Source organism: Tenebrio molitor, chromosome 2, assembly GCF_963966145.1.
Source record: "Tenebrio molitor chromosome 2, icTenMoli1.1, whole genome shotgun sequence".
In the NCBI taxonomy this organism is placed as follows: Eukaryota; Metazoa; Arthropoda; class Insecta; order Coleoptera; family Tenebrionidae; genus Tenebrio; species Tenebrio molitor.
In genome coordinates, this window is record NC_091047.1 from 19,471,666 (window position 1) to 19,498,705 (window position 27,040).

Sequence of the window (27,040 nt, forward strand, 5' to 3'; positions counted from 1 at the left end):
TAGCTGTTTAAATCTTACACTTTACACGAGTGGTGCGATCTCAATCGACTCTCCAACGCCTACTTCGACGGCAAATTTTAAAAAACACCCTTTATTGTTAAACTATGTAATCATAATTTTGTGTCAAGTGCACTCCACAAGTAAAAGGTCTTCGAAAAAAGGCAAAATCATAATTCAATTTATTACCTAATGTGAGTAATGTGTCATTAAGAGGTAAAGTCTTTCTTTTGACTAATTTTGAGATACACGCTTTTGAATTCAAACTAACCGCCAATAAAAGCTATGGTAGTACCGGTGTCGGTACCGTCAGCGACCACTAGGGGCGGGATGAAAGTCGACAGGGGATGAACGGCCATGTTTTCTTTTTGGAGACACTTTGTGCTTGACTGCAGAGTAGTGCAGAAGTACGGTGTATTTTTGTTTTGTGTTCAAATTGTGCAATGTTAGTTGTTTTTTTTTAATTATTGAACTGTGCTAAATGTTGCTGTCCAACTTCTGTCTTTGAACTAGGTGTCTCCGTGGGTTTTTCCTTAGCTAGGGATCTACTACCACTTAGTCCCGGGGCGCCTTCCATATTATTCAGGGCGTCCCCTTGTCGATGAACCGGCAAAGCTAGGGTCGACCGGACTGTGGTTTTTATTGTTTTTTTTTTATTTTTATGTATGTGTTATTGGTTGTTACCATTTTTCCACCCCAAATTGAAAGTGTTCTTAGATAGCTCTGTCAACAAATATTTGTCGCGTTTCTTTTTGTGTTTGCTTCTTCCAGGTTGCTGTAAATGTAAATTCTTGACCTTACCGCGAGGGTCTCTCTGTGTTTGAGGGGTTTTGTTTCCTCTAACCTCCAAGCGTTGAACACGACCTCGCGGCCCTCATAAAATTTGCACCCCAAGGAAGACCCAAAAACCTAACGCTTGGCAGGACTTGTTGAATGTTGGGTTATACCCGAGCTCCATGGCACACTTCCGGAAATGGGATCAGGTCTATTTTCCCTGAGTCTGTGTAGCCTGACAAGCGCGTTTTGTTTTTCTTTTGCTTTGGAAAAGTCATGTTCACTTCAACCGATGAACTTAGAGTACCTCAATTTCTTGACTTAACGTAAAGCAGTTAGGACTTCCCCCTTAGCACTAAATCAAGGGTAGGCGGGAAATGTTAAAGTCATAAGGATAGGTGCCACAGACCACCGGACCACACAAAGCCAGTCGCTCCTTCTATAGCGTATCTGCCGCACATTGTAAATTAACTTGAAAAAAAACATGCTAAAGTTCTCGTCTACGAGTAGTGCCCCCTCCCGCTCGCACGGTCCGAAGTAACTGTTTTGTTTGTAATGTACATGACCCTTCTGTTTTTCCCGAATTTTGAATTGTGTTGTTTATGAAATCAGGTTTACTCAACTTACAATAATTGTCCCGTTCACGTCGTCACTTCGGATTTGTTCGTATTTTCAGGAGAGGTTTTTAGCGGAGCCTCATTCGGGGTGTAGGGGAATGGCCAGAGCTCACCATTTTCCTAGAGTTCTAAATGAAGTAGTCTTCTCACATTTGGGGATTATTTACGATTTATTTACAAGATAAGAACTGTATCTTCCATTTGCAAACTAATTTACTTCGACAAATTACTGTGATACAATTTTAACATTTTCCAGTTTCAAAAGCCTAAAACCTAAAGACCAACAACATGTTCAACTGCCCCTTCTGAGTTTAAGAATTCTGTAAATTTTGTCTTTGTTTAGAAATATTTAAAATTGGACCTCTAATCAAATATTCACATAGGTACTTCTATAATAACGGTTGTCCCTGCAAGAGAGAAATGGTCCAGATGTTTAAAATTAGATAAAACAATTTTGGTCCATGACTCATTCGTAAGTGTGGCTACCGTTAATCAGGATCCAAACAGATTTTTTGGAAACTGTTTGATGGTAAATCAAATCTGGGGTGACTTCTTTAATTCAAAACACCAAAATATGAAATGGATACGAAGAGTTCACCCTTTTCTTCAGAATTTGCTAGAATATGTTGCTCAATTTTCTGATTGTCTTTGTTCTTCAAAATAGAACCAGGAAGAAACAATACCTAAATATTAATAAGCAATTTCTTAACTAATTTAGAATTTTAATTGCCAATGACTTAATCTTTAATTCACCTAGAGACTTGGCTCGTTTTAAGGCTTTGCAATGCAGAGAATCAGAATCTTGGTTACATGCAATACCTTCTCCTAATATTGGTACTCTTTTAGATAACACTTCCTTCCAAGTTTGTATTGGTTTAAGATTGGGTTGTAATCTTTGTACACCTCATATTTGCAAATGCAATGCGAAAGTTGACGAAATTGGTATCCACGGTCTAAGTTGTTTCAAAAGCAGTGGTAGATTTTCAAGACACACTGAAATTAATTCCATTATCAACCGGTCTTTAACTTCTATTCATGTGAATTCAACTTTAGAACCAAACGGACTGTCTCGAGATGACGGAAAACGCCCAGATGGGATGACTTTAGTACCGTGGATTAAAGGCCAACCTTTGGTTTGGGACGTTACTGTTGTAGATACACTTGCAGACAGTTACGTATTAAAATCATCTGAAGTCTCAGGTTTTGCCGCTGAAATGGCTTGCAAACGCAAACATAGCAAATATAGTTCAATCATTTCGTCAAACTACGTGTTTAAAGGTTTAGCATTTGAAATCTTAGGTCCTTGGTGCAAAGAAGCCATCGATTTCATTAATGTCATCGGAAACCGACTTATCGCGGAATCACGGGCGATTCAAAATCAAAGAAATTCCTTTTCGAGAGGATTTCCCTTGCCATTCAACGTGGAAACGCTGCAAGCATTCAGGGCACTTTTCCAGATTCCGCAATATTATCGGAAATTTTTGTATTATAAAACAAAAATGTTTATGTAATTATGTTATTAATATAGATATTTCCTTAATTTAGAAAAACAAATTGAACTTTAGACTTTTACATTCGTTACAAAGGTCTGTTCTGCAGAAATGAATATTTATGTGAGATGCAAATAAACGTTCAGGTCTATAAGACACAAACGACGAAACTGGAAGAAATATTCTTACTAAGCTAAGCTTCCTACATATTTCTGCAACCAATGCTGCAGTATTCATTGAATAAGATTAAATGTACGGACATTATTTAATTTTTTCAATATTCCACTGGATTCTGTCATAGGACGCTTAGTCTGCACAAAAATATTTGTATTTTTTCTACAACTGCACATCTAACAATATTTTTATTTTCTACTGAATTTATTCTCCTATCATAACAAATTGCACAATGCAAATTCAAAATCATAGTTTTTGAAACTTTATAAACACATATAAAAGGAAAAAAGTCAAAAACTATGACCCTCCTAGTAGAATTAGCGAAGAATACATATTATATAATGTATTGTTTACGTAGTAAAATACTTTTATTTCAAAGTGTCTATGGAATTTGAATAAAACACTTCCTTTCTAAAATTAAATTTCCCGCCTAACCACTGACAGCACGATCGCGACGTCGCCGTCGCTATTGGTTGCGAGATGTTTATTTATTATCAGCTGTTTCTGACTTTGTTGGTAATTTCGAATATACCACAAATGTCCACACTTAAATTGCTTTCGACTGAATTCGAAGTGTATGGTCGGGTACAAGGTAATTGTTTTATTAATTTTTCAACATATTTAATAACTTAACTCTTGAAAACTAATCGTTGATTACATAACCCCCAAGGAGTTTTCTTTCGTAAAGTAAGTATGAGATCTATAGGTTTTCACCTCTGTAAGTTATCATGATTATGGCATTAGTATACTCAACAAGAGGCGACCAAATTAGGATTAAAAGGATGGTGCAGGAACACCAGTTCTGGTACTGTAAAAGGAGTTATGGAGGGTGATGCTAATAAAATTGCAGATATGTGAGTAAGAATGGAATTATCTTTTTTATGTGTAATGCTATTTGTTGTGATAGGAAACGTTGGCTACAGACCACTGGCAGTCCACAGTCAAGAATTGATAAAGCTGAATTTTTGAATGAAAAAGAAATTAAGACTTTTACCTTTGATTCGTTTAAAATTAAACATTAACTTATTATTTATTTATTTTGCCACAAAAATGTATTATTATTAATAAACAAATAATTTTTGTGACTTGGTAACTTTTAAACAACAACTATGTTGTGATTTTAGTAATTGATCAAAAAATAGTGAGAAGTTCTGTTGAAGTGATGCTTATATTGGTTTTACTTCAACATGAGTTATTTAACATGAAACAATCTGTTGTATAGACGAAGTGTATGAAGTAACGTATTTACAAGTTATGCAGCCATCCATGCAGATCGTCTTCACCTGAGAATCATTCATTACTATTCGTAAAATCTGTTGAAGTGTCAAATGAGATAGGTAATGTAAACCTGAAGCCTAAAGTATTTTTGTATCGAGCGATCAAATTTGAGTCCATATGTCTTTGCGATTGATATGTCGAGATCTAACCTGTGTTTCAAGTTGTTTATTGGAGCGTGGAGTTCAAGTAACGACATACGATTTCGGATTCATGGGTAACTCGATTACAAATTAATTTGACCGCTCTTTATAAAACGCAACAAGACCTAAACTCGGTACAGGTTGCAAAGACACACTTGTCATTTGCAACAGCATTTTTTTATATTTCTGAAACAAATAAAGGCACAAAGGGACCAGAAAATCATAGTTTGGGTTGAATATTTTCCATATAAGTACAGTTTTAAAGTAATTTAAAATGACTAATGCCATAAAAGTGCTGTTGCAAATGACAAGTGTGTCTTTGCAACCTGTACCGAGTTTAGTTGACTCAAGTTGCAAAAAACCATGTTGAAAACACGTCTATAAAACAATAATTTCCTGCAAGGCAGGCAACCAGTACAACACATAAGCCCCATATTGTGGCACACCCTATAGAACAAAAATAATGCTTAGAACTACGAATCCGGCAGGCCGGATAAAGCTCGATTTATAGATTGACGTCCGTACGTACGACGCAACCGCTGACGCTACCGCCGGGACATGAACCAGCGGAAACGAATTGGACCGTTTATAAATCGACGTATACGTTTTCCGTAAACGTCGTCCCGTAAGCGTACGCGAGAAAGTTGGCCATGTTTCAACTTTGGCGTCAACGTCTTGCGTCAGCAGTTCAATTCGACCAATCACAAGCCAGAAACTGCACACAACCGGACCTGCGTACTCACAAACAGAAGTTGACAGATGACAGAAGTGTTTTTTTTGGTCGTTGGTCGTGTTATAGGCGTTTTCCACCGTCTTGTCCTTCTTATGTTTGTTCCAGCAAAATGAGCTGCACCTAATCGACAATTATTCAGATCAAAGAAGGGGTTGAAACCTTGACCGTGTGTTGACAGGGATGGAAGTATTTCTGGTTGCGTATACCCGTTACAATTTAAATTTCGATTTTTTTTCTGAATCTCGGCCAAACAGGCAATAGCGCTGTATGTCTATTCTTCGTTATTGAAAACACCATTACGAAAGTAAAATTAATCTTTTAAGTCCTGAAGTAGTGACAGTTATTTGACGTTTATTAGCTGAGTTAGCAAAGATACGAAAAATCTGACACTGTCAAAGTCATAACCGCCCGTTATCTAAGTAATTGTTGATTGCACCGTATGAGCAAACTTGTAGCTGCTACGAGTAATAATAATTAATAAACAATAAATAACAAATTTGTGTCTTGGGCGGCCATCACTGATTTTTTGACTTTTGCGCTTGCGTACCGAATGCGACAGGCCAATTTATAAAATGGTCTGTCGTCGACTATGACACGTCAACGTCAGCGGTACCGTCAACGTTTGCGTCATACGTACGGACGTCAATCTATAAATCAAGCTTTAGACGATAAGAGACGAGTCTCTTATCAGCTCTTATGAATCTAGGAGGCCGTGATCTGAACATGTGAATTGTGTCAAAGTGACAACTGTGGAAAATAGGGCTATTAAGATATAAAGAGTGTTTTACAACTAATGACATAATAGCTAACGAGCTAAACCTTACCAAAAAAACTGTTTTGCTCGCCAAACAAATGTTTGTCTTATGTCATCATACCATAGTTAACCTATTTGTTAGCAAGCCTGAATTAAACGGTGCAAATTTGCCAAACTTGGATTTGAACAGTTGTCATTTTTGTCCACCGACCGTACAATTTTCTGGTACTTGCTTAAAACTTTCAATGACAAACAACACAAAAAATGATAAATACAACCATGAAAATCAAAACAATCAGCTAAGAATCCTGCGTGTGTTTACCACCTCGAGAAGTGAAGTCCACGGCAATGGTTTGATCCCTTTATCGGTATACCTACCAGGCAAACGGCGAAATCCAAATTCTACCTAATTGTAATTTGCACCATCGTAAAAGTAAATTTTATCAAAAAGTGCTGTTAAATACCATTATTTCAACAGAAAATGTTAATTTAAGAATGCCGTATATCAATACTGGGATTTTAATAATGGAAATAGGGGTTTCAAATGAAGCAAAAATGTTATTCCTCTGAAGTTTTTACATAAAATCAAAAATAAAAATGTTTTCCCTCTTATAAACTTAATCCGGGGACATACTGTATACCACTTTCCACGGCATTCTTTTAAAATGGATATTGTACAAAACTCCAACCTAAATATTTATTCTTTAACTTAGCTCAAATTGCGACTTACCATAAATAAAACATAGGTTAAGTAGTACTTACGCAAGTACCGTACTACTATTTACCATACACACTACGGTACACAATATGTGGACAGAAAAGGAATAAACTTGTTGGGAATTTTATTTGGTGCACAATTTCTTCGATTTCTTATATTTTCCTATGTCTAACTTTATTAGACTGTTCTAACATTATTAATACGTATTTCCACAGTTTCTTTCTTGTTACAAGTGCGTAGCACAAATGAAGTTTCAAATATTCAACAGTAAATGTGAAAAGACCAAAGTTATTAAGAAATAAATTCACCGAAACTTAACGTCTGAAATTATTTTATTAAACTGTCATCTCTCTGCAAGATTGTCTAAACTTCTTCTGTTTCCACAACAATTGAAAACAACAAGGAACAATTAGGTCAAATTCATTCTGTGACAGCTGAAACGGTACCTACTTTTTATCATATACAGGGTGTTTGAAAATTGCTAGTACAAAAAAAAACTGTGGCATCTAGAAGCCCTAAGAAATCCAAAAAACCAATTTTTAATTTTTTTAAACAAAAGGGATAAAGTAACCCTATCCCAGCATATTTTACGCCTCAGGCGGGGCAGTATTTTTTAAACCTTGGTAACCAAGCGTAATAATGAAGGACTATACAACAATATGAAAAATAAATATTTTTTTGCAAGATTTTGGCAACTAACAATGGTACTAACAATTTTAATCCAATTTTTAGTAATTTTTATCTCGAAAACTAGGGGACTTTTATTAAATTTTTTTTTTGCCGATGACTTTAACTCACCATTACCAATTACCAGTATTTTTTTGTACTAGCAATTTTCAAACACCCTGTATAATATACCAAGGGACAGATATATTGCCGGAAATTTTTTCGAGCAGTCCTCACACACGAGTGTTTGTAGCAAGAAAATTACACGAGGGCGCTAGCCCGAGGGTAATTTTGAGCGACAAACACGAGTGTTGGACTGCAAGAAAAAATTTCTGGCGATATACAGGGTGTCCCAGAACTGGCTCCCCAGAGAAAACAGGCATGTGCCGACAACAAAAGAGACTCTAAATTGACTAAAATAAATTTTCTGCTAGCTCAAATTACCGAGTTATAAAGTTTTTAATTTCACCAATCCCAGAAGCTCGTCCTCAGGTATTACTAAAAAATCCGATCGGTTGCTAAACAACAACAAAAAATCTCTGATATCGCACAAACCAATAAAATGTTTGGGCGACTGGAATTTTGACGTTTTCCGATATAAAGATTCGTTGACGTTTATCTGTCATCAATATCAAGACTTGACAATTGCAAAAGATAATAACTTCGAAATAAAACAATAAAAATGACATTTCTAAAAAGAACCATTTATTTAAATAGGTATGTAATAATGTTAAAGCAGATGTTCGAAATGACCACCATTCATTTGTATGCACAATTGTGCTCTACGTAACAACTTCTTGTAGTAGCGTTAGTTATCATTTCTTCAGTAACTGAAACAAAAGCCTCCTGAATTCGAACTCTCAGATCAGCCTCTGAATTTATGGGCCGCCGATAAATGATAGATTTCAAATGATTCAGATTCAGATCTGGAGACCTGGCAGACCAATGATGCGGTCCTCCTCGACCGATCCAGCGCTGCGGATATTGTTTATCCAACATTTCCCGAACGTTTCTGCTAAAATGTAGTGGAGCAAGAGGTACAATTTCAAGTAAATCAGGTAGCTCCGTGCCAATGAACTGAGCATATCTTGCCCCCGTTAATCTTGCGGTCCAATCTAGAGCGGGAGATTCGGAATTTTAACAAATGGAAGGATCCACCACACTTATACTTGCCAAACGATCGCCCAATAGCCCAGTCCACAAATTAACAGAAAACCTATGTTGGAAACCTCTGGGAAATAATTCTCTTGGACTTTCCTCTGCCCAGATATGAAGGTTGTGATAATTGGAACAACCTTCCCAGCAAAATAGCGACTCATCAAAAAACAGTATCCGTGATAAGAAGTGTGGATGAGCATCGTTTTGGTTGATTAACCATAGACAAAATTCTCGCCTAATTGGATAATCCTCTGGCAGAAGATGTTGTACCCGTGTATAGTGGTACGGATGCCTCCTATTATCAGCTAGAACTCTCTGCACCGAACTCTTGGATAAACCCATTTCACGAGAAACTGTTCGAATACTCCGGGTGCCGTCTTCCTCAAAGACATTCAATACGGCTTCCTCGTGTTCGACAGTCCGTACATTTCTTGGAGCACCCCCAATTTCTCTTCGAACTGGCTCTCGATTCTCGACGATTAATTTCAGGATTGTTTTATGATCCGGATGACTTTGTCTTTACGGAAATTGTTCACGGTACAACCTTACTGCTTCACGTGCATTGTTCCCACATCGTGCAAAAGTAAGAATCATATCTACGTACTCAGAGGAAGAATACATGTTAAATGATACACTTGAATGAAATATCGCAGCGAAATTGTATAACAAATGTCAAACTGACGTAAACAATCATTCTAATAAATGTAGTGGACCAAATCAAATGGACAGAATTATAGAGGTTTAGGGATAAAAAGGAAACCTAGGCAACGCAAAATTGCGATTATTCCACCTTAATGGTGCTGAACTCTGATTGGTCAACTTCAGAATGTCTTTTCTCCGTTATCATTTGAGATAGGACTTTTTTTCTTCAAAATACACGTTCATATATTCGCCCTAAGGCTCCCTTTTTTCTCTGGGGAGCCAGTTCTGGGACACCCTGTATATCTGTCCCGAGGTATATTCGGAAGAGAATCGCCCGATATTTTTTTCCCTAGGTCAATTATATCGGAAATTTTCCCTAGGGAAAATTTCCGCTTAATTAAATTGTGATTGATTGCTATTTAAACAATTCGGAGTTGTGATTTGTCAATATAAATCATGTGACATTTGAGGGCGATTCTCATATATAATATACCAAGGGACAGATATATTGCCGGAAATTTTTTCGAGCAGTCCTGACAGACGAGTGTTTGCCGCAAGAAAATTACACGAGGGCTTCAGCCCGAGGGTAATTTTGAGCGACAAACACGAGTGTTGGACTGCAAGAAAAAAATTCCGGCGATATATATCTGTCCCGAGGTATATTCGGAAGAGAATCGCCCGAAAAAATTTTTTTGTAATATCTAGTTGTTAAAGGTGGCTTTCCGGACTGTTTGTCACCATGTAAACAACCTCATAACGGCCGGAGTCCGTTAAGGGTGTCCGTTATGAGCGGGAGCGGCCGTTATAAATGACTAAATAACTATAGCAACGTAAATCAAAACTTTATTTTTCAACTTTTTTTACAATTGGTACAATAATTAATGTTTAATGTTATGGGACACACCTTGAATTAATCGAAATCCGTATGCCACTAGCAGATGTAGACGAGATCGAAGATGATGCTTCAGAATTTTAACACCAACACAAGCGCGATTTTGTAGGGAATAACGATGACTTCACTTGCTCTGCGGTCATCCGGACATCGGGAATATCTTGATCGCGATTTTTTATTCATTTCAGTAGTTTATTTTCAACGGAAAGTTAAGTCTTGAACAAATCTGACAAACAGCAGCAAATGGAGACAAGATTGAAGATGATGCTTCACTAACACAAGCGCGATTTTGCAGGCAATAACGATGACCTCACTTCCGGATATCGGGAATATCTTGATTGCGATTTTTTATTGATTTCACTTATTTTCAACGGAAAGTTAAGCGTTGAACAAATCTGACAAACAACATTAAAACAATTTTTTTTCACAAACACCGGTTGACATGACGACGTCCTCCGCACACTTATTAATCATTCGGTTTTTTCGATGGCGTTGAAAAAAATGTTTTTCAAAAAGATAATTTTGAACGAATCGTAGAGATATTACAAAAACTATTGTACAATACACGTCCGTTAGGGCCTTTACAGCCTCGCCAGTATTATTCGACTCGCTCTGCGAGCTCGTCTCACAAAATTTCTGGCTCGGCAGTAAAGGCTATCCTAACGGACTTCTACTGTAAAATACTATTCCCTAGGGCAATTATATCGGAAATTTTCCCTAGGGAAAATTTCCGCTTAATTAAATTGTGATTGGTTGCTATTCAAACAATTCGGAGTTGTGATTTGTCAATATAAATCATGTGACATTTGAGGGCGATTCTCCTTAGAATCGTGTTTTCGAAACCGACTCGTGTAACGATGCAAAACTTTCTAATTTTGATTATTTTCTAAAAGAAGTTAGGAAATAAAAATAATGTTTTTACTTCTACCACGTTCTATTACAAAATTCAGTAAGTACTATTTACAAAATAAAATATCAACCCTGTAGGGATTGATAGTGTTGTAAATTGACTCTGACGGCTCGAGCAGTAAAACTATCAAAGATCAAATTATCAGCAAAGAGTCCGTGATTGTTTTTTACATATTAAGTGTAAATTTATCTGAAAAATATTTTAGCGCAAAAGTCTTTCTTTTTACCTACGATATTATGAAACTCTTTGTTTTTAGACGCTCAGGGCTATTCAATCCATAACCGATAGTGAGCGGTGCTAGCAAAATTCAAGTTTAACCATACTACAGTGATTTGATGAATGATGAATGTTACAGTCTTGTAACTCGAGCCGTCAGAGTCACACGAAAGCACTATAGCACTTATTCAAAAGTATAATGTAATAATTCTTTAACGGCCGGTTGTACGGTTGAACCAACGCCCGTAGGTAGGTTAAAATATTTCGTTACTTTATTTACCTATTGTTATAACAATGTTTTCGTATATTTTAATGTGTAGTTAAATTTAACTCACGTTGGTGCAACCGGCCCTACAACCAACAATTTTTTAATTAACAAGCCAACAGTGTTTCACAATGATTTAAACAAAATTTTGTTTGATTGTTTTTATTAATTGGATATACAAGTAAACACATTAAAAAACCATTGGTAAATTAAGAATATTAATGACTGTGAAAAAGTGATTAAAATTTTCAAAACATCATTGTTACCTACCAGTTCTGCTTAAAAATAATTTACTGCCTATCACGAATAGGTAATACGTCATCCCGTGCACCGTTATCGGAAAGGACCTTAACATTTTTAAAATTATTTATTTACAACAATAATTATTTCTAATATTTTGATACATAGCAAGTGCAAGAATTAAGCACCCTTTTGTTTTCGGCCCCCTAGTACCTACTTCTCAATATCTCCTTGGCTGCTTCTTGCGATAATATTTTCACCAAGTGCGAAAACTTACCTGTCTTAAGGTCATCTGATAAAAATAACTTACGACCGGTAACGTATGGCTTCAGAAAATAAACAAAAACATGTTATGTTGTGTTGCGTCGAATGTCAAACGCTATAACTGTGGATATTGATGTAAATGAAAATAATTGCAGACGGAAAACGTGAGTTTCCCCTCCACCATCGACAAGTCTTTATTTTTGAGCAGAAACCTCGCACTCAACAAAAATGACTTTATCAGTGGTCGCGTTAACATTTATTCCATTAAAGCAATTCACCTCGAGTTAAACAACGACTCCAAACAACAATGCTTAACCAAGTCTCAAGTCAGTTTGACGGTTCCGTATGTCATCTGAACGTAAAACTTGCACAAACGGGTGAAAAATGGGCATTACATAAATTGTCATACGCATGAATGTGACGGAGGGCATTTAGTGTAAGTACTGCATTCATAATTACACTAGTTGAATCGCGGATTGCAGAAAGGATACACGTCATGTTTTCTAACATTTTGTGATTATTACTTGAAAAATCACTAAGTCTTAAGCGAGTAAAGCAAATATTTTGAAATACTGCTGAAAAGGATAGTTTTTCAATATGTATTTGATTTTACGCAAGTCCCAAAAAAGCAATTTTTTTGTGTCTCTCAAAATTTCTGTTCACTGACTTGTACCCTTTCTGCAATCAGTTGTGTTATTTACAAAAGCAAGCTTTCTTGTTTAAACGTTAAGTCGTACACAAAACATGCTTGCAGATAACAAATTTAGTTTTTGAAAATCCAATCGTTAATAACCGTGTGGCAACACCATTACAGCGGTGATGGTCATAACATCATTATCCACATTCATAGACGTGTGATACGTGAAAATGGTATTTACACGATTTTAGTTATGGATGTATAAAAATTTGTTCATGACTAAAATAATTGTTATGGCCTTCAGGTAAAATAACGATAAATAATACAGGTGTGTTGTTAAAAACGCTGCAGTCAATTTTATTTTTAAATTACACTTGTAAGTATAAGATGATGCACTTCAATTGGGGCACTCTAATATTTGAACAAAACAAATAAATTAGAGGAATATATAGAACAGTTTTTTCCAATAAAAATCATGTTGAAGTGACTAGAAAAAATATCAAATCCCAAGAATGTTTTTAATCTTTTGATACGTAGAAAACACGGTTGTTCTGCAACATTTGCGATTTCCTAGTTTGTGGTTCGACAAACACAAACCTACACTCCCGCAAACAAAGAGCACGATGTTGGTTATCTGATGATTCAGTAAAAACAACAACGACCTTCACATATTTTACTTAGAATTAAAGAAGAAAAATTGTTCTTAATATTACTGTCAAGAAGAAATGCTTTCATTTTTATCCAATTGTGAATTGAAATCAGTCGCTAAACAATTAACTGAGAACAACTTGCAGGATGGACGTGTTCGTTCTCAATCACCACACAAATGGATTCACTTTCTTTCATTACGATTTCATAATAAGAAATGCAAAAGTCTCGTTGTCTCGTTTTCCTTCACGGGTGATCAGCTATATTAAAAAAATTGTAACCAAGTGAAAGTATAGCAAAACCCGAGGCAAAATCTGAAGAAGTACTTCTTAAAGTCTTTCACTGCCGTGTTGACGGTAAACGCTAATCGTAATGTAATTTGCGGTTGATCAGTTTGTGAATAAAGTGCATAAATAAGGGTTTGTACTTAAATAATATGTATTTATTTTTGGACTGGTTCTAATACAAAAGATGGTAATTCAACATTTGGATAGCTACTAACTGATGGTTTTTAAACATTTAGTGATTAAAATTACAGGTATATAAATTATACAATATTATGTAGAGTGAATTACCTATATGTAATTCTAATTCAGGTAATACATATGTACTTGTGGAGTTCATTTTTTTAAGCGTAGGTATTGTTCTTACTAATGGAAATGGTAATGGCAACTAGGTATATTATATTGTTATGTATGTCCTTTTAACACCGTCAGTACCAGTTTTATGAAAGTAATAATTTAGGTCTAAAGAACATTTTACCAAAATAAAATTTGAAACGGAAAGATCAAATTATACTAATTATGCCAAAAATAAATTTCTGATTCTACTTTTGTCTTATATCTATATTAACCTCTTTAATAGGACAACTACATTAACAGATCATTGGCTTTGTTTCCAAGAAGAAGAAACGGCCAAGCAAAATCACGCAACCTAACTCACCGATCTTACCTAACTCACCGACCTTTTCTTCTAATCCTATTACAATAAAATTTATTAGGATTGCTAAAGACAAAAATATTAATAACCAATGCAAATGTGTCGAGTTAGAATTTGTCTTTATAAAATTTACAAATAGGTAGGTACAGTCGTTGACCAAAATAAAATAGGACAAACTGTTACCTTGGACAGTTTCACAATTCAAAGATTTGAGTAGTGTAACTGGGACTCAGATTACAACTTGATTGGACTTGACGATTGATCTACAAAAAGTTAGGTTGTGTTTTTTTTACTTGTGGCCTTGTCACTGTCACTATGTTCAATGATTGTGAGTTTTTGAAAACTGTTGGAAAAACTTGTTCATTTGTATTTGGTTCTCTAAAGTAGGAAAACGAACATGGATTTCCGATTGTAAATTACAACATTTTATTTTCAAATTTATACCCATGAATAAACTAAAATAAATGCCAACAGATTTTTTTTTAATTTTTGACACTTTTGTTTCCTAAGAGATGGATTTCGCAAAAATATCGAATTACACAATCGAAATTTACTTTGTCTCATTTTATTTTCGTCAACGACTGTAGGTACTATCGCGGCCATCCAAAAGTGAACGTTTTTTTTTTATAGTTTGATTTTTACTTTAAATCATAGGCGTCCTAAAATGTCAAAGTTTGACACTAGCGTTAAAAAAATTATTGAAAATATTTTTTTTTAAATGCCACATCTCACTCCGATTCAGACAGCTAGGGCTATTGCAAAGCTAGAAGAAAATTGGTCGTTGGCTTCTGTGGCGAGAGAATTGCAATAAGATTCAATATAAAGAGGCGTTGGCAAAAAAACAGGCTTGCAAGGCCAATACGAATAGGTGTTGGAAAGATTCCTTTACTAAAGTTTACTTTCACGTTAATAATGTATTAATTACTTCTCAACCTCATTTTTATTAAAAAATATTTATTACAACTTGTTATTATTAAAATAGTAACGCCTGCTGCACGAACGCCAATGAATACAGCCTGATTTAATCTAACGAAAAATACGAAAATTTTCGCAAGCTATCGTTCACTTTTGGATGGCCGCGATTGTACATATTAATCGATTACCAAGTGGAAAAAAATTAGCAAACAGGGGAACTACACAGAAAAATAAATTAGGCTTAAAAGTAGGTAGTATACTCCATACACTGATAGATTGCACGTTTTTTGACAGAGACAAGTTAGTGTCACGCGGTAATAAGCAGAATCCCGCTCAAAATTATGTATGTACAACATTTTTTATATCATTCATACTCGAAGAATCAATAATTTCAACAACAATTTGTAACAATTGAAAACATTTATACCGAAACTTCTTTCTGATTGACAGCTGTAATTCCGTAAATAACAACATAGGCGTAGGATTACTACTGGCGAGAATTAATTTGCAAGGCTACGATGGTTTCCTAAATAACGTGAAACAATTGAGATCCTTGATTGTATTTTTCATTGTGGTATGTTTTGGAACTAGAATTTAAAAACGTGCAATCTATCAGCGTACGGGCTATACAAGTAAGTCACCGAGCAAATTGATATTGTAAAAAATTCAATTAATAGTTCATTACTGTACAAAATACGAAAATAGTAGTTTTTGTAATTTGTCTCCATTTTGATTCTCTAATAGACATATTAACGAACGCGACGTCATCATCTGGAATGTCCTTATAGCCTTTCACGGAACATTTTACGAACATTTTTGGGTTGGCAAAACTTGATTCGTCATGCGTGTCAGTTTAAATTACAAAATGTGCAAAGAATTATTTATCAGGATTTATCAAGCAACAAATTCGCGACCGTATTTTTGGGAATTTCACGTATTTCAGCGGGCGTACATGAAAGATTATCTTTCATATTCGTGTTTTGTGACAGAATTTGGATAAAACAAAAGGCGACTTTGAAGACTTGATCAAATTTTCACTTTTAAAATTAAGACATTACCAACCGCCATCGAAAATCCCTAAATCGAGGAAAGTAAACATTTTGTTTAAAAACGGCTTAAAAAGGGCAAATTACAAAAAATAGTATAAAAAACGCGTTTCATAAGACCTTGATGCACTCATTCTTTAAAATAACTCGTGGCTACGCCACTCGTTTTTTAATCTTGAATTCGTGCTTCAAGACTGGTCTTATGAAACTTGGCTTTTAATATACTATTATTTGAGGAGTTTGTGTGTAGAAATTCAAAATTACATGTATTTCAGTGTATACCGTTCACAATGGCGTTATGATGTTATGACTAAAATACATGTAATTAGATCTAACGTTAACATTAACGTCTTAACATCGACGTAACGTTAAAGTCATTGTGAAAGAGCTGTAAAGGCCACAAATCGCTTAAAACCTTTAAAATTAGCTTGATGTTTCATTTTGACAAGTTGTGACATTTATCAAAATCCGTTCACATAGGAGAAAATTCTCAAATTCTGACAGTGTCAAACAAAAAAAGTATTTTTGTTCAGTTTATTTTACTACATACCAAAAATCCGCAACCTCAAAGTAAATATTAAATGACTAGAATAATTTACGAATATAATTTTACTACTAAATCTATGTATAACAAATCTGATTGTTATTTCTTCAGTAGTTCTCCCATAAAAATTCTGGTTCTTCTCTAATATGGGGTTATCCTTTACTTCTGGGGAAACAAACAATAAGCCACAAGGCTTGACACATTTCTCATACAAGACGTTATATTTTTAATTCTTGATAACCTACGGATTTTTATTGTATTAAAAGTATGTATGTATGTAGGAGCGTACAAAAAAATCCTTATAAGAGTTATCACGAAAGAAGTGCAATAAATTAAAATATTTATATTCTCAACATTCGCGCAGACAGCGCGTCTAAAATCCTAATTATTTATTTCATTTCGTCAAAGGTGTTTTTTACCCATTGGTCGGTATTTCCCCATTTGATTTTTATTTACTATCACGTCTGGGACACGACGACACTGTCAATACTGATAGGGCAACCGCCCACAGATAAAACAGCCGAAATTGGGAATTTTTATTTATAAGTAAAATGTGTTCAACCGCTAGAAACAAGATATCGCTTATCTGAGGTCTAACTTCCATTGAAAAAATTACATGAAGCGATAGCCGAGTCATGTTTACTTTGATTTCACACTTCATTCTTGCCATGTGGTCTATTGTGTGAGTACGGTTTACCTCTGCCATCATGAACTGTGCCAAACAAGAAGTGCGATTTCGGGACGAACCACTGTAACACAAATCCTGCAAGATGTTCAGTTGTGTAAATATTTTTTATTTAACTTGACGTGCACGGAGCGGGTTCGCGAATTAGGTTATCGAGACTTATACTGTTGTCGTTGCAGATGGACAATCCCAGTTTTCACAAAGATGCTGACAGAAAGAACGAAAAAGGTATAGAGTTGTCGGTGTCCAGCACAAACGGGGGAGCGTCGTCGGCAACCGAAAATTTAGTTGTCACCTGTACACCGGAAGTATGCAGAACGGCGAGGCAAAGGTATCCGCCACCGGACTTGGCCGGTAGCCCTTGGCATTTAAAAAAGACTATTTTTCTACTAGGTTTAATAGTGCTTCTGATTATCTGGATTGTTATATTCACTACTTTAAGCCAACTGAAACTATTGTGATCCAAGTAGTATTAGTTTCGTGTACATTAGTGATCTTAGTGTAGGTAAGCAAAGAAACAACAAAATCCACACCTTCCACATTGTTTTTAATTTTAAGTAGCAATTGTATATAGTATTGTCTCAAAACGTTCCCAAATATATTTATATATGTTACTACTTGTACCGTACACTGTTTTTTAATTATTATTACTAAATTGTCGCCGGTGATATAATCATTGAATCTAGTAGGAAATGTTGAATATTAATAAGACGAATGGATTTCCCTGTTTCAAGGTAAGCTGCCTCAAATAGATGTTAGTAAGTGAAACTGCATAAACACGACGGCATGTAGACAAACAAATAAAAAAAATCAATTTTACAAAACAATAGATATTAAAATCTAGAGATACGGGTTTGTTTATCTAGTGCTGTTATCGTCTAGTAGCGACTGAGTTTGGTTAATTATCAGTTTAATGGTCACAATGTACAAAAGCACTGAAATTTTGACGCAACGAAATGGCGAGGTAAGACAGGTTTTTTAATTGTTCCCTAACTAAAATCTCAAATGAATCAGCCTCAGCCAAACGATTCAAATCCACAAAGAAAACCAAAACCGCAACAAGTACTGGTTGGTTGGGACAAACAGAAGACGTTTACATTTCTAGGACTTTCTCTCTGCTTTGTCGTTTGGGCTTGTGTGTACTTCCCTCTGATTTTGTAATTCCTTTCACTTTCCGCATATTATTAACGTCTGTATGTAGATATCGATTCATATTAAAAAAAAAAACTGTACATGTAACAGATTTTGTTTTTCATTCAATACCTGCAAGCAATATTATTGACCCTAGGCTGTGAAAACCTTTGCGATTGTGAAGCAATTTTGCAACTTGTCTAGTAGTGCATTACGTGTTGCCTACCAAGATGTATCACTTGTGGTCATCATCACCAATAGTGACAACTTCTTCAAGGTTGTTTTATTTTCTTATATTATTTATTATATTACATTTCTGGAGATTAGCATTTAGTACATTGAGATAGTTTTTACAAAAAATGTGATAACCACTGATTTGTGAAGATGAAGATGTCGGCTGTACATTATGTCGTCGTACTTGGTCTCGTTGCCATCGCAGTGATATCTGACGTTTATTGTGAGTAAACCTATTCCAATACTTTCGTTTCGTCATTTTCTGACATATTAAACATTGCGATCAAAATTAAATAGTGAAATTTGGGTCAAAACAGATTAGCGGTTGTAAACTCACGTAACCTATCTTGTTTGTTTGAAACTTATTTTGATCTTAGATATTTTGTATCTCCTACCTTGCTCCTACCTGAGTCTTCTCGTTTGGTAAAGTCTGCTAATTGTGACACATTTAGAGTATTGCATATCTAAAGTACACCGTCTTGGCAGATAAGAAAAGTACATAAACAAGCGTCAATAAACTTTGACAAACGACGCATGTCAGTAATGTTACGAATGTAATAAAAATAAAATAAATTCGGTAGTGACATGACAGTTGACAGGACCAGAAAGGCGCCAAGTTTGAAAATTAAGTTGAATTGAGTACCAAAAATCTAAAAAAAGAAATAGCCTATTTTTATATTTTAATAATATAGGTATACGTTTTTTGTTCGACACTGTAATGATTTGAATACATTACTTTTTCCGCCAAATATTTGAACCTACGCAAAACGGTAACAAATGTGGTCGTGATCGTCATCGAATCGGAGGAGCCCTACGTTGTGATTTTCTTTTGGCGGAAAAGGTTCGGAATGCAAACGGTGAGGGTTCCAGTTGGAAGAGTGCCGCAAATAAAACACACATGTGAGGGACGCAAAATACCTTTTATTAAAAATGTCTGTAATAACTTTGATGAAAAAGAAATTGGAACGAATACAAAGGACAGAAATTAAGTTTAACGAAGTACAAGAAATAAACTAGTTGAGTACATCACAAAGATTAACGACAAGATGAATGCAACAATATTTAAAATAACAGAAAAACGGGCACATGACAGACAAAATGACAGTTTAAAGCTTGCAAAACAAGTAAACAAATTATAAGGCAGTTATTACAGACAGGGACGGATGAAAAACCCTCTTCAAAAACCGTATCCCAGGTATTACTCATATTTTACAATTCGATTAATTACAAAAACAATGTTTAACTCGGAACTACGCGGTCAAGGTACGCCTTCGGGAGCTTAGAGCTGGAGGTAACAAACTTTCGGCCACGAGGGGACTCAGAAGAATTATCTGAATCATCTTGAAATCAAGCGACGTTTATAGATATTCGGGGTATTAATGAACGTCAGACGATTTCGCCGACCAAGTAAGAGTGACAGAGCGTCTCGGGGTTGTACGATTAGCATCACCAAACAGCATAAGCGAATATTTAGCTCCACCGTCCCCAACCAACCGTTTCCGGACAAAACCCCGAAATCTCTATAACCTCGACGGAAGCTTCACGAAAACATCCCGCCGCCGCAGATGCGAAGACCTAGGTCCGTCTCCGCTAACGGCTTTAAATAACCGTAGCTTCCACAGAAATTTACTAAACAAACCCCACGACTCCCTGATTGTCACCTAGCTCCCATAGGGGCGCACTTACAACATTTTACTTTAACCTTTCCGAAATCTAGCCACAACACAAAGAAAAAAAAACGAGTTTAATTCAATCGAACAAGCGTAACATTTAAACGACGAGAAAATTCAGCAAAACAAAGCGCAACATTAAACAATGATAAATAAACAAAACAAAACGCAACATTAAACCATGCGCAAATAAAAGGGGACAAAACGCGAAGTGAAATAACGATAAAATAAAAAAACGCTTTAACTGGCACAAATATCGGTCAGCAGCATAAATAACGAATACAATAATCGTTGGTAATGTTAAACAAAAAAAGAAAATGGCAGGTCGAGTGCCGTTAAAATAAAATGTTAGTGAAGAAAAAAAAGAAAACAAAATGGACGCTCGCGGTTCGGACGACGGCTCCTAATTTCCGAAATTACAAGATTACAAAAAAAGGACCTCCCGGGAGAAACTTAGGGATAACGCTTAAATTTAACAAATGGGCGCTTCTTAAAGAAACAGCATGTAACAAAATGAAATCTACAACATACCCTTACCACATGGTCCTGGTCCCGAAAACAAAAAAAACAAAGGACAACGAACGTGAGATGAATAATTACCCGTGTGGATAAAAAAAGAAACTGCCGGATTCTTCACGGGGACACAAAATATTTACTCGGGACGGTAGAGTAATTGGTTCGGATTTAACTTACAAATTTGAGAAACTTGGATCGCTCTTCGCAAGGTGTGTTCGTTTCGAAAAACTAAACAAAAGTGAGCTACCCCCGTCAACCACCCGCGCGAGCCCGTTTCACCCCCCGCTATATTTCCGCTCGTAGTGCCTAGTCTAGCCGCTAGTACCTTCACATTTGGCGCGCTGTTGTGGCGGTACCGGAAATTTAAATTTATAGTTATTTATTTAACGAGTTCGTGTGTAATTTGGGCTTTTTTTGGCATGAGTGGGCCAGTTTAAAACTCGAGTGAAACGAGAGTTTTAAAGGTCCACGAGTGCCAAAAAAGCGCAAATTACACAAGAACGAGTTGAATACAAGGTTTTTTTGTTCGACGAGCCCCCCCAAAGGCTCCAAATGGCTGAAAATCTTTAAAATTAGCTTGACGTTTCGTTTTGACAAGTTGTCAAATTCATCAAAATCCGTTCACACAGGAGAAAATTCTCAAATTCTGACAGTGTCGAACAAAAAAATTTTAAACTGGGTCACTACAACACTGTCAGAATTTGAAAATTTCCTCCTGTGTGAACGGATTTTGATAAATGTCACAACTTGTCAAAACGAAACGTCAAGCTAATTTTAAATATTTTAAGGGATTTGGAGCCTTTAAGGGGCTCGTTGAATAAAAAATACGTTTATTGTCCTTTAGATCACATACGCGATGCAGAATTAGTCAGGTATAAATAAATGCATGAATACAGAAAACGGAATTGTTCTTGAAAATCCATTTTTGGTTTCTACAACAATGTTCGAATTGTATTTATCATGGACAGTTGCGGACACTTTGCCAAATCCAACCTTTGGCGTTATAAATGGGTACTGAAATTGAAGTTTCTGAAATGTCACCCAAACGATACAAATCAGTAGATTTGAATTCAAAATTGTTGCAAAAATAACTTTTTGTTCTACTGATGATGGTCACACTTTCCTTAAATTTACGTTTTGTCCCAATACACTTTTTTGCCCACCTACTATAATAGATTTTTTCAGTTCGAATAATTGAGACAAATTAAAAGTTAACTGATAACACAATTTCATTGATTATGTAAAAAGTCGTTGTGTAGTTTGCAAGGGCTGCAACTGTAAACATCATTATACCTAATATAATAAATTTCTAAATAAATTCACACCCACAATCCCACATTAAGAATTTTAGGAATTAAATTAAACAAATAAAAGAAAAGTTCAACGTAACGACATTATAGGTTAGTGGGAAATTCCATTCCAATTCAATATCTCGTAGAAGATAACGTTTATGGTAAGAAAATTGTTGCTGATTGTGCTGTAGATCTGTATAGAGCGACATATGAAGAAACAATATTTACTAGACATAATTCGTTATAAACAAACGTAGGTATCTTTATTTACACAGAGTATACTGGACGTACCATGCAAAAAATTCCTCAATTCTCACTTTATATTTTTGACTGATGAATGGGGAGAATACTTAGAAAGTATTTTTTGTTTTTTCTCAACTTGTTTGTGCATTTTCTGAAGCAAAAAGTATCGAAATATTTATAATATAAACTAATGTTTCTCAAACTTAATTTTCAAATTCTAGGGAATTTTGTATTAATTGGGAGATAATTCAAGGTAACGGATGCAACCACATCTGCAACAGATGTTAAAAAGTAGAGTTTGAAGTTTTTTGGTGTAATAGCTATTTATGCACCAAGGGCGTTACAACGATGATTACGCCCAGAGAACGATGAATCCAACTCGAGGGCTTTAGCCCGAGAGATGGATATCGTTCGATGGGCGTAATCATTCGGTGACGCCGTGGTGCATACAAGATTTTATTTTTCACTCTACGTGTTCTTAAAAAAAATGGCATCTTTGCAATTTTGAATTGAGGGCGTTATGAATTCATTACGCCCGCTTATTCTTATTACGCCCTGTATTATTCCCCGGTTGTTATGGACATGTTTACGTATTTCGTATCCTAGGAGTTATCATGCAATTATATTAAAGTGAAAAATAAATGACAATAATACACTGAAATATTGATACAAAATTTTTTAGAGATCTATTAAACTCACGAATGCTGTAATAGATAGCCATAAACGACTCCAAATTGAATACAATAATAGACCTATTAGAGACGCAAATTCTAAAAGCTGCTATTTAAAACATGGATTTAAAATGAAGTCCAAGACATCTAGGGAGTTTTGACTGCACCTAATTATGTGATGTGATAACTATGGCAAGCCATTGTGATTATCAATATTCACAATAACTGCGATGCTAGTGAAGCTTCAAAGAACAGTTAAATTTTTGGTTTTCTTAAAGTTATCCTGGAAGAAATATCCCTAGAAAATGTTTGGTTCTACACAACAAATGACATTTTCCCTATGTTGTTCGTTCAGATTTCTTCCAAAAGTAAAACATATACCTACCTACTTGTACCCACCAATTCTAATTAGCTCTTTTACAAAACAATCATATCTGATTTGAATATCTCATAACCATCGCATATCCGCTTTGATTTCTTGACTTCTACTTGAAATACGAAAATCAGGTGGAGATGTTACCGATTGGCGATCCTCGCACTCTAGTCCAAATAATGGCACCACTCCTTGGCCGGCCTTAGGTCAGCGTCATCGCCCCAACATTAATTTTGAAAATAATCCAACATGGGTCAGACCGAATCAAAGATCAAACGTGATGACAAACTGGCAAAGACGAGACCAAAACTCTAATTTTAACGCAGGGTCACGTGGAAATAATCAGAACAGAAATGCCACTTCGAACATTCCAAATTCAGGCGAGGTGAAAGATGACGAATTAAGAGAATTTTCAGAAAGCCTTTTAAATAAGGATGTCAACAACGCTGCCAAATATGTAACGATTAATCTGCAAAGTAAAACTACGTCAAGATCTGAAAGGGATGAAGCACCCTTGCCGTAAGTACAATGGTAAGGAATTTGTTTTAAGTTTAAGTGTGTGTGGGGAATATTTTCTAGACTTTTGTCCATCGATAAAGAGGCTTTTAAGATTTCTTCTATTGGAAAATTGTTGAATCTTCATGACAACTACGTCGTTGAAAGCAACGTCAACGAGCACTACACCCCTCAAGAGAAGAACGAAGAAAACAATTTATTAGACGATATACTTAATACTTCTATAATGCAACACACCAGAAATTTTTTAATCGAGAAAGGTAACATTTTACAATAAAGCACATTTCCTATAAAAATATGTTTAGGTAAAATCGGTCGAGATCCGAAAGAATTCAAAGACATAATGCGTGAAATTTGGTTCAACATGTACTCGAGAGGAGGTGGCAGAATTGGATCCAGCGGGTTCGAACACGTCTTCCTTACTGAAATCAAGAAGGGTCAGGTTTCAGGTTTACACAACTGGATATACTTCAACGATGCAGAAAAAAAGAATGAAGCCAATTATTTAGGTTATATGAAGAAAATTGATCTTGGAAACGTGAGAATAAATTGCTACCTACATCTTTTTAATTGTGTTGTTATGTAATTTATTACAGAAAGGGATTATACTAAAGTATCATTTTACATTCCACGGAATCGACAAGCCTGTAGGATCGATGTTTATAGGAACAAGTCCAGAGCTTGAAATGGCTTTGTACACCACTTGTTTCATTCTAAGGGCCGACAAAATTTGCCCGTTGAAACTCTACGGGAGCAGATTTATTATAAGAACATACACATACCGGTATCGAGGAAAAAACATGATTGGAAGCGCCTTTCCCGACATTTAAATACAAATTAATTTAACTAGAACTCTGGAGGATAATATTTTTTAAATATTTGCTCTGTATATTGATTATAAATATTTGTAACAAACGTTTTCGTTATCTGTTTGTAACTCCCGAACGGTTTTATTACTCTATTCGATCAATAAGATAAATTCGTCAAGTGGATTCGTATTATGAAACCAATTATTTTACCAAAATATGAAGATAAATAACGAACCAAATTTATTAATCAGGATACCAATATGTTTACTATTTTATTAGAAAATCTCACGCCTACAATAGAAATACAGTACGATCGAGAAAAAAAATCAGTTAAGCCAAAACTATAATTTCAAAATTGCTGTATTTGGCAACCATCAAGTTTCTCAGTTGATTTTTAAAGGACTTAAGTATGTTTCTTCGACAACAGTAATATTTATTAAACTAGCTCTACCAATTGAACCGTGACAGTCATGACTTCTTAGATTTTTTTGATCGCATGGAACATACAACAGAAAGTTGGCAGTTGGTACGATTGGCAACTGACCACAACTGTTTTTAATCACTATTAGTATGAAAACTAAAATAATGCAGGTTTGACAGTTAAAATACTTAAATACATTTCGAGCAATTACTTGGTGTTGGCGTGCGATTTTCTTGTTGAATATCACAGGTGCATGTGAATTAGTTTCTGTAGATTTTTCCTGTTTTGTCATTTGTGCTTTTGATGTTTTTCGGAAGTAAGGCACTCGTCTGCGACTCGTGCTCATTTCCACAACGACAAACGCATTCGTGAATTTGGAAAATTTTTCGGAAGTAATTAATTCATGGACTAGGGAGATTATAAGTAATCATTGAATTTTGTTTGTAATAAAAACATTGTAAGACACTACGAAAATGGTTTATTAAAAATTATAATTATACAAATTTAAAATATATGGAATAAATTAAGCAAGACGAGCAAAAAGTTTCAAAGTTTTTCATTTCGCCAAAGAAATTATTGCAAAATTATCATTGTACAACGCTTTATTGAAATGTGTAACATTTACAGGTGGTCACCTCTTTAAGAAAAAAATATTTACTTTTTTTCTAAGTTTTACTGAAAGACCCTATACCGCAGCAATACGACCATCGCAATTTACGCGTGGCAAACCTGTTGAATTTTGATCTAGGGGAAATTTAAGTGTTATATTAATTTTTTTAAGGACACCTCAAATTGGCAAAATTTAACTGTCGTTTCCGTCGTGCCAACTTGTAGGGAGATAGATTATTACTTATTATTTAAGCAACATTAATAAAAAACATTATGTAACAAAGAATTAAAAGTTACCTACATAAGAAAATTATATCTTTAGCAAAATAAAGCAGAAAAATCAAGAACCAAACCTAAAAGCCCCTCTGAATTTGTATAAAATTCTCATTTTGCACAACGGAATTTATGTAGCGACAAACCTACCTAAGATTTCTTACGTAAGAACAATTTAAAGAAACGACAACTCAGTAAAAATATATTAGGTAGGTATCTGTCAGAATCTTTTATTTCCAAAGAGACATTGAACATAACATACCTATTTAACAGAAAGCGTTAAAAACGTTAATTCATTCCTTTTATCGCTGAACGTGATGCCCCCTTTTGGTCGAATGTGGATTCTTTACGCTGCACGATTACGATCAGATAAGAAAAAAATGAAAAATGTGAATTTTATTGACAAAACAAGCTTTGACCTATTAAAAGACTTTTTGAGTTTTGACCAAATTTGAATATTTTAATAGAATAAAATCTGTGAGAAAAAAAGTTAGGTGTATGAACTTTTGCATGACTGAATATTTTAAGTTTTTCATCATCTACATTCATAGATCCAACAATAAATAATCAGATATGAAGAAATAGATAATGCAGAATGTATGTAGGTAGGATTCTAGGAGGACGCCCTGAGGCTGTCTAGCCAGAAAAAACGCGAAAATTCCAGAAGTAGCTAAAGTGAACAATTACATACCATAATTTCTTATTTGTTTAAAATAGTAAATGCATGAATTTGGTTATAAAATAATTATGACATTTAAATAACATGAAAAATATTTTCACACATCCCACACGTTATTACTAGGTACCTACATTAAATCACCACACACGACTGCCTTCCCCATAATTCTTTTAATTTATTACTTCCTGTCATACACATTCGTAATAGTTTGCCTCCTATGCAAAATACGCACAAAAGAAAGATCAGGTTTTGTCAATTTAA

At 35.1% G+C, this 27,040-nt stretch overlaps 2 protein-coding genes and 1 long non-coding RNA gene across 4 annotated transcripts in view; 2 read left to right on the forward strand and 1 right to left on the reverse strand.

Annotated features, from left to right (window-relative positions):
• LOC138124615 (uncharacterized) overlaps window positions 1-21,255 on the reverse strand; it is an 80,593-nt gene extending 59,338 nt beyond the window's left edge. Inside the window, exons 1-2 of the long non-coding RNA XR_011157222.1 lie at window positions 19,103-21,255; window positions 7,230-16,898 (exon numbers count right to left, since the gene is read on the reverse strand). This is a non-coding gene — a long non-coding RNA (uncharacterized lncRNA). The remainder of the gene's footprint in view (window positions 1-7,229; window positions 16,899-19,102) is intronic.
• LOC138124612 (acylphosphatase-1-like) lies at window positions 3,500-4,137 on the forward strand. Its single transcript, XM_069039711.1, has 4 exons — window positions 3,500-3,644; window positions 3,723-3,739; window positions 3,797-3,906; window positions 3,960-4,137. Exons 1-4 carry the CDS (start codon window positions 3,533-3,535, stop codon window positions 4,072-4,074), a joined length of 354 nt encoding a protein of 117 aa, XP_068895812.1. The 5' UTR covers window positions 3,500-3,532; the 3' UTR covers window positions 4,075-4,137.
• LOC138124609 (endoribonuclease CG2145-like) lies at window positions 18,698-24,903 on the forward strand. 2 transcript variants are annotated; one of them, XM_069039708.1, is made up of 5 exons: window positions 18,698-18,930; window positions 23,799-23,991; window positions 24,052-24,248; window positions 24,294-24,526; window positions 24,585-24,903. In XM_069039708.1, exons 1-5 carry the CDS (start codon window positions 18,858-18,860, stop codon window positions 24,816-24,818), a joined length of 930 nt encoding a protein of 309 aa, XP_068895809.1. In that variant the 5' UTR covers window positions 18,698-18,857; the 3' UTR covers window positions 24,819-24,903. The 2 variants fall into 2 exon arrangements, with proteins under 2 accessions (XP_068895809.1, XP_068895808.1); XM_069039707.1 differs by having other exon boundaries at window positions 18,699-18,930; window positions 23,607-23,991.
• Window positions 24,904-27,040: the final 2,137 nt, after the last annotated feature.

Excerpts from the sequence above, each read along its gene's own strand:
- LOC138124612 (XM_069039711.1), top strand. The coding sequence starts at position 3,533 with ATGTTTATTTATTATCAGCTGTTTCTGACTTTGTTGGTAATTTCGAAT. Across the intron at positions 3,907-3,959 it reads GCTAATAAAATTGCAGATAT|GAAACGTTGGCTACAGACCA; the intron begins GTGAGTAAGAAT and ends TTGTTGTGATAG.
- LOC138124609 (XM_069039707.1), top strand. The coding sequence starts at position 18,858 with ATGAAGATGTCGGCTGTACATTATGTCGTCGTACTTGGTCTCGTTGCC. Across the intron at positions 23,992-24,051 it reads AGGGATGAAGCACCCTTGCC|ACTTTTGTCCATCGATAAAG; the intron begins GTAAGTACAATG and ends AATATTTTCTAG. Across the intron at positions 24,527-24,584 it reads AGAAAATTGATCTTGGAAAC|AAAGGGATTATACTAAAGTA; the intron begins GTGAGAATAAAT and ends AATTTATTACAG.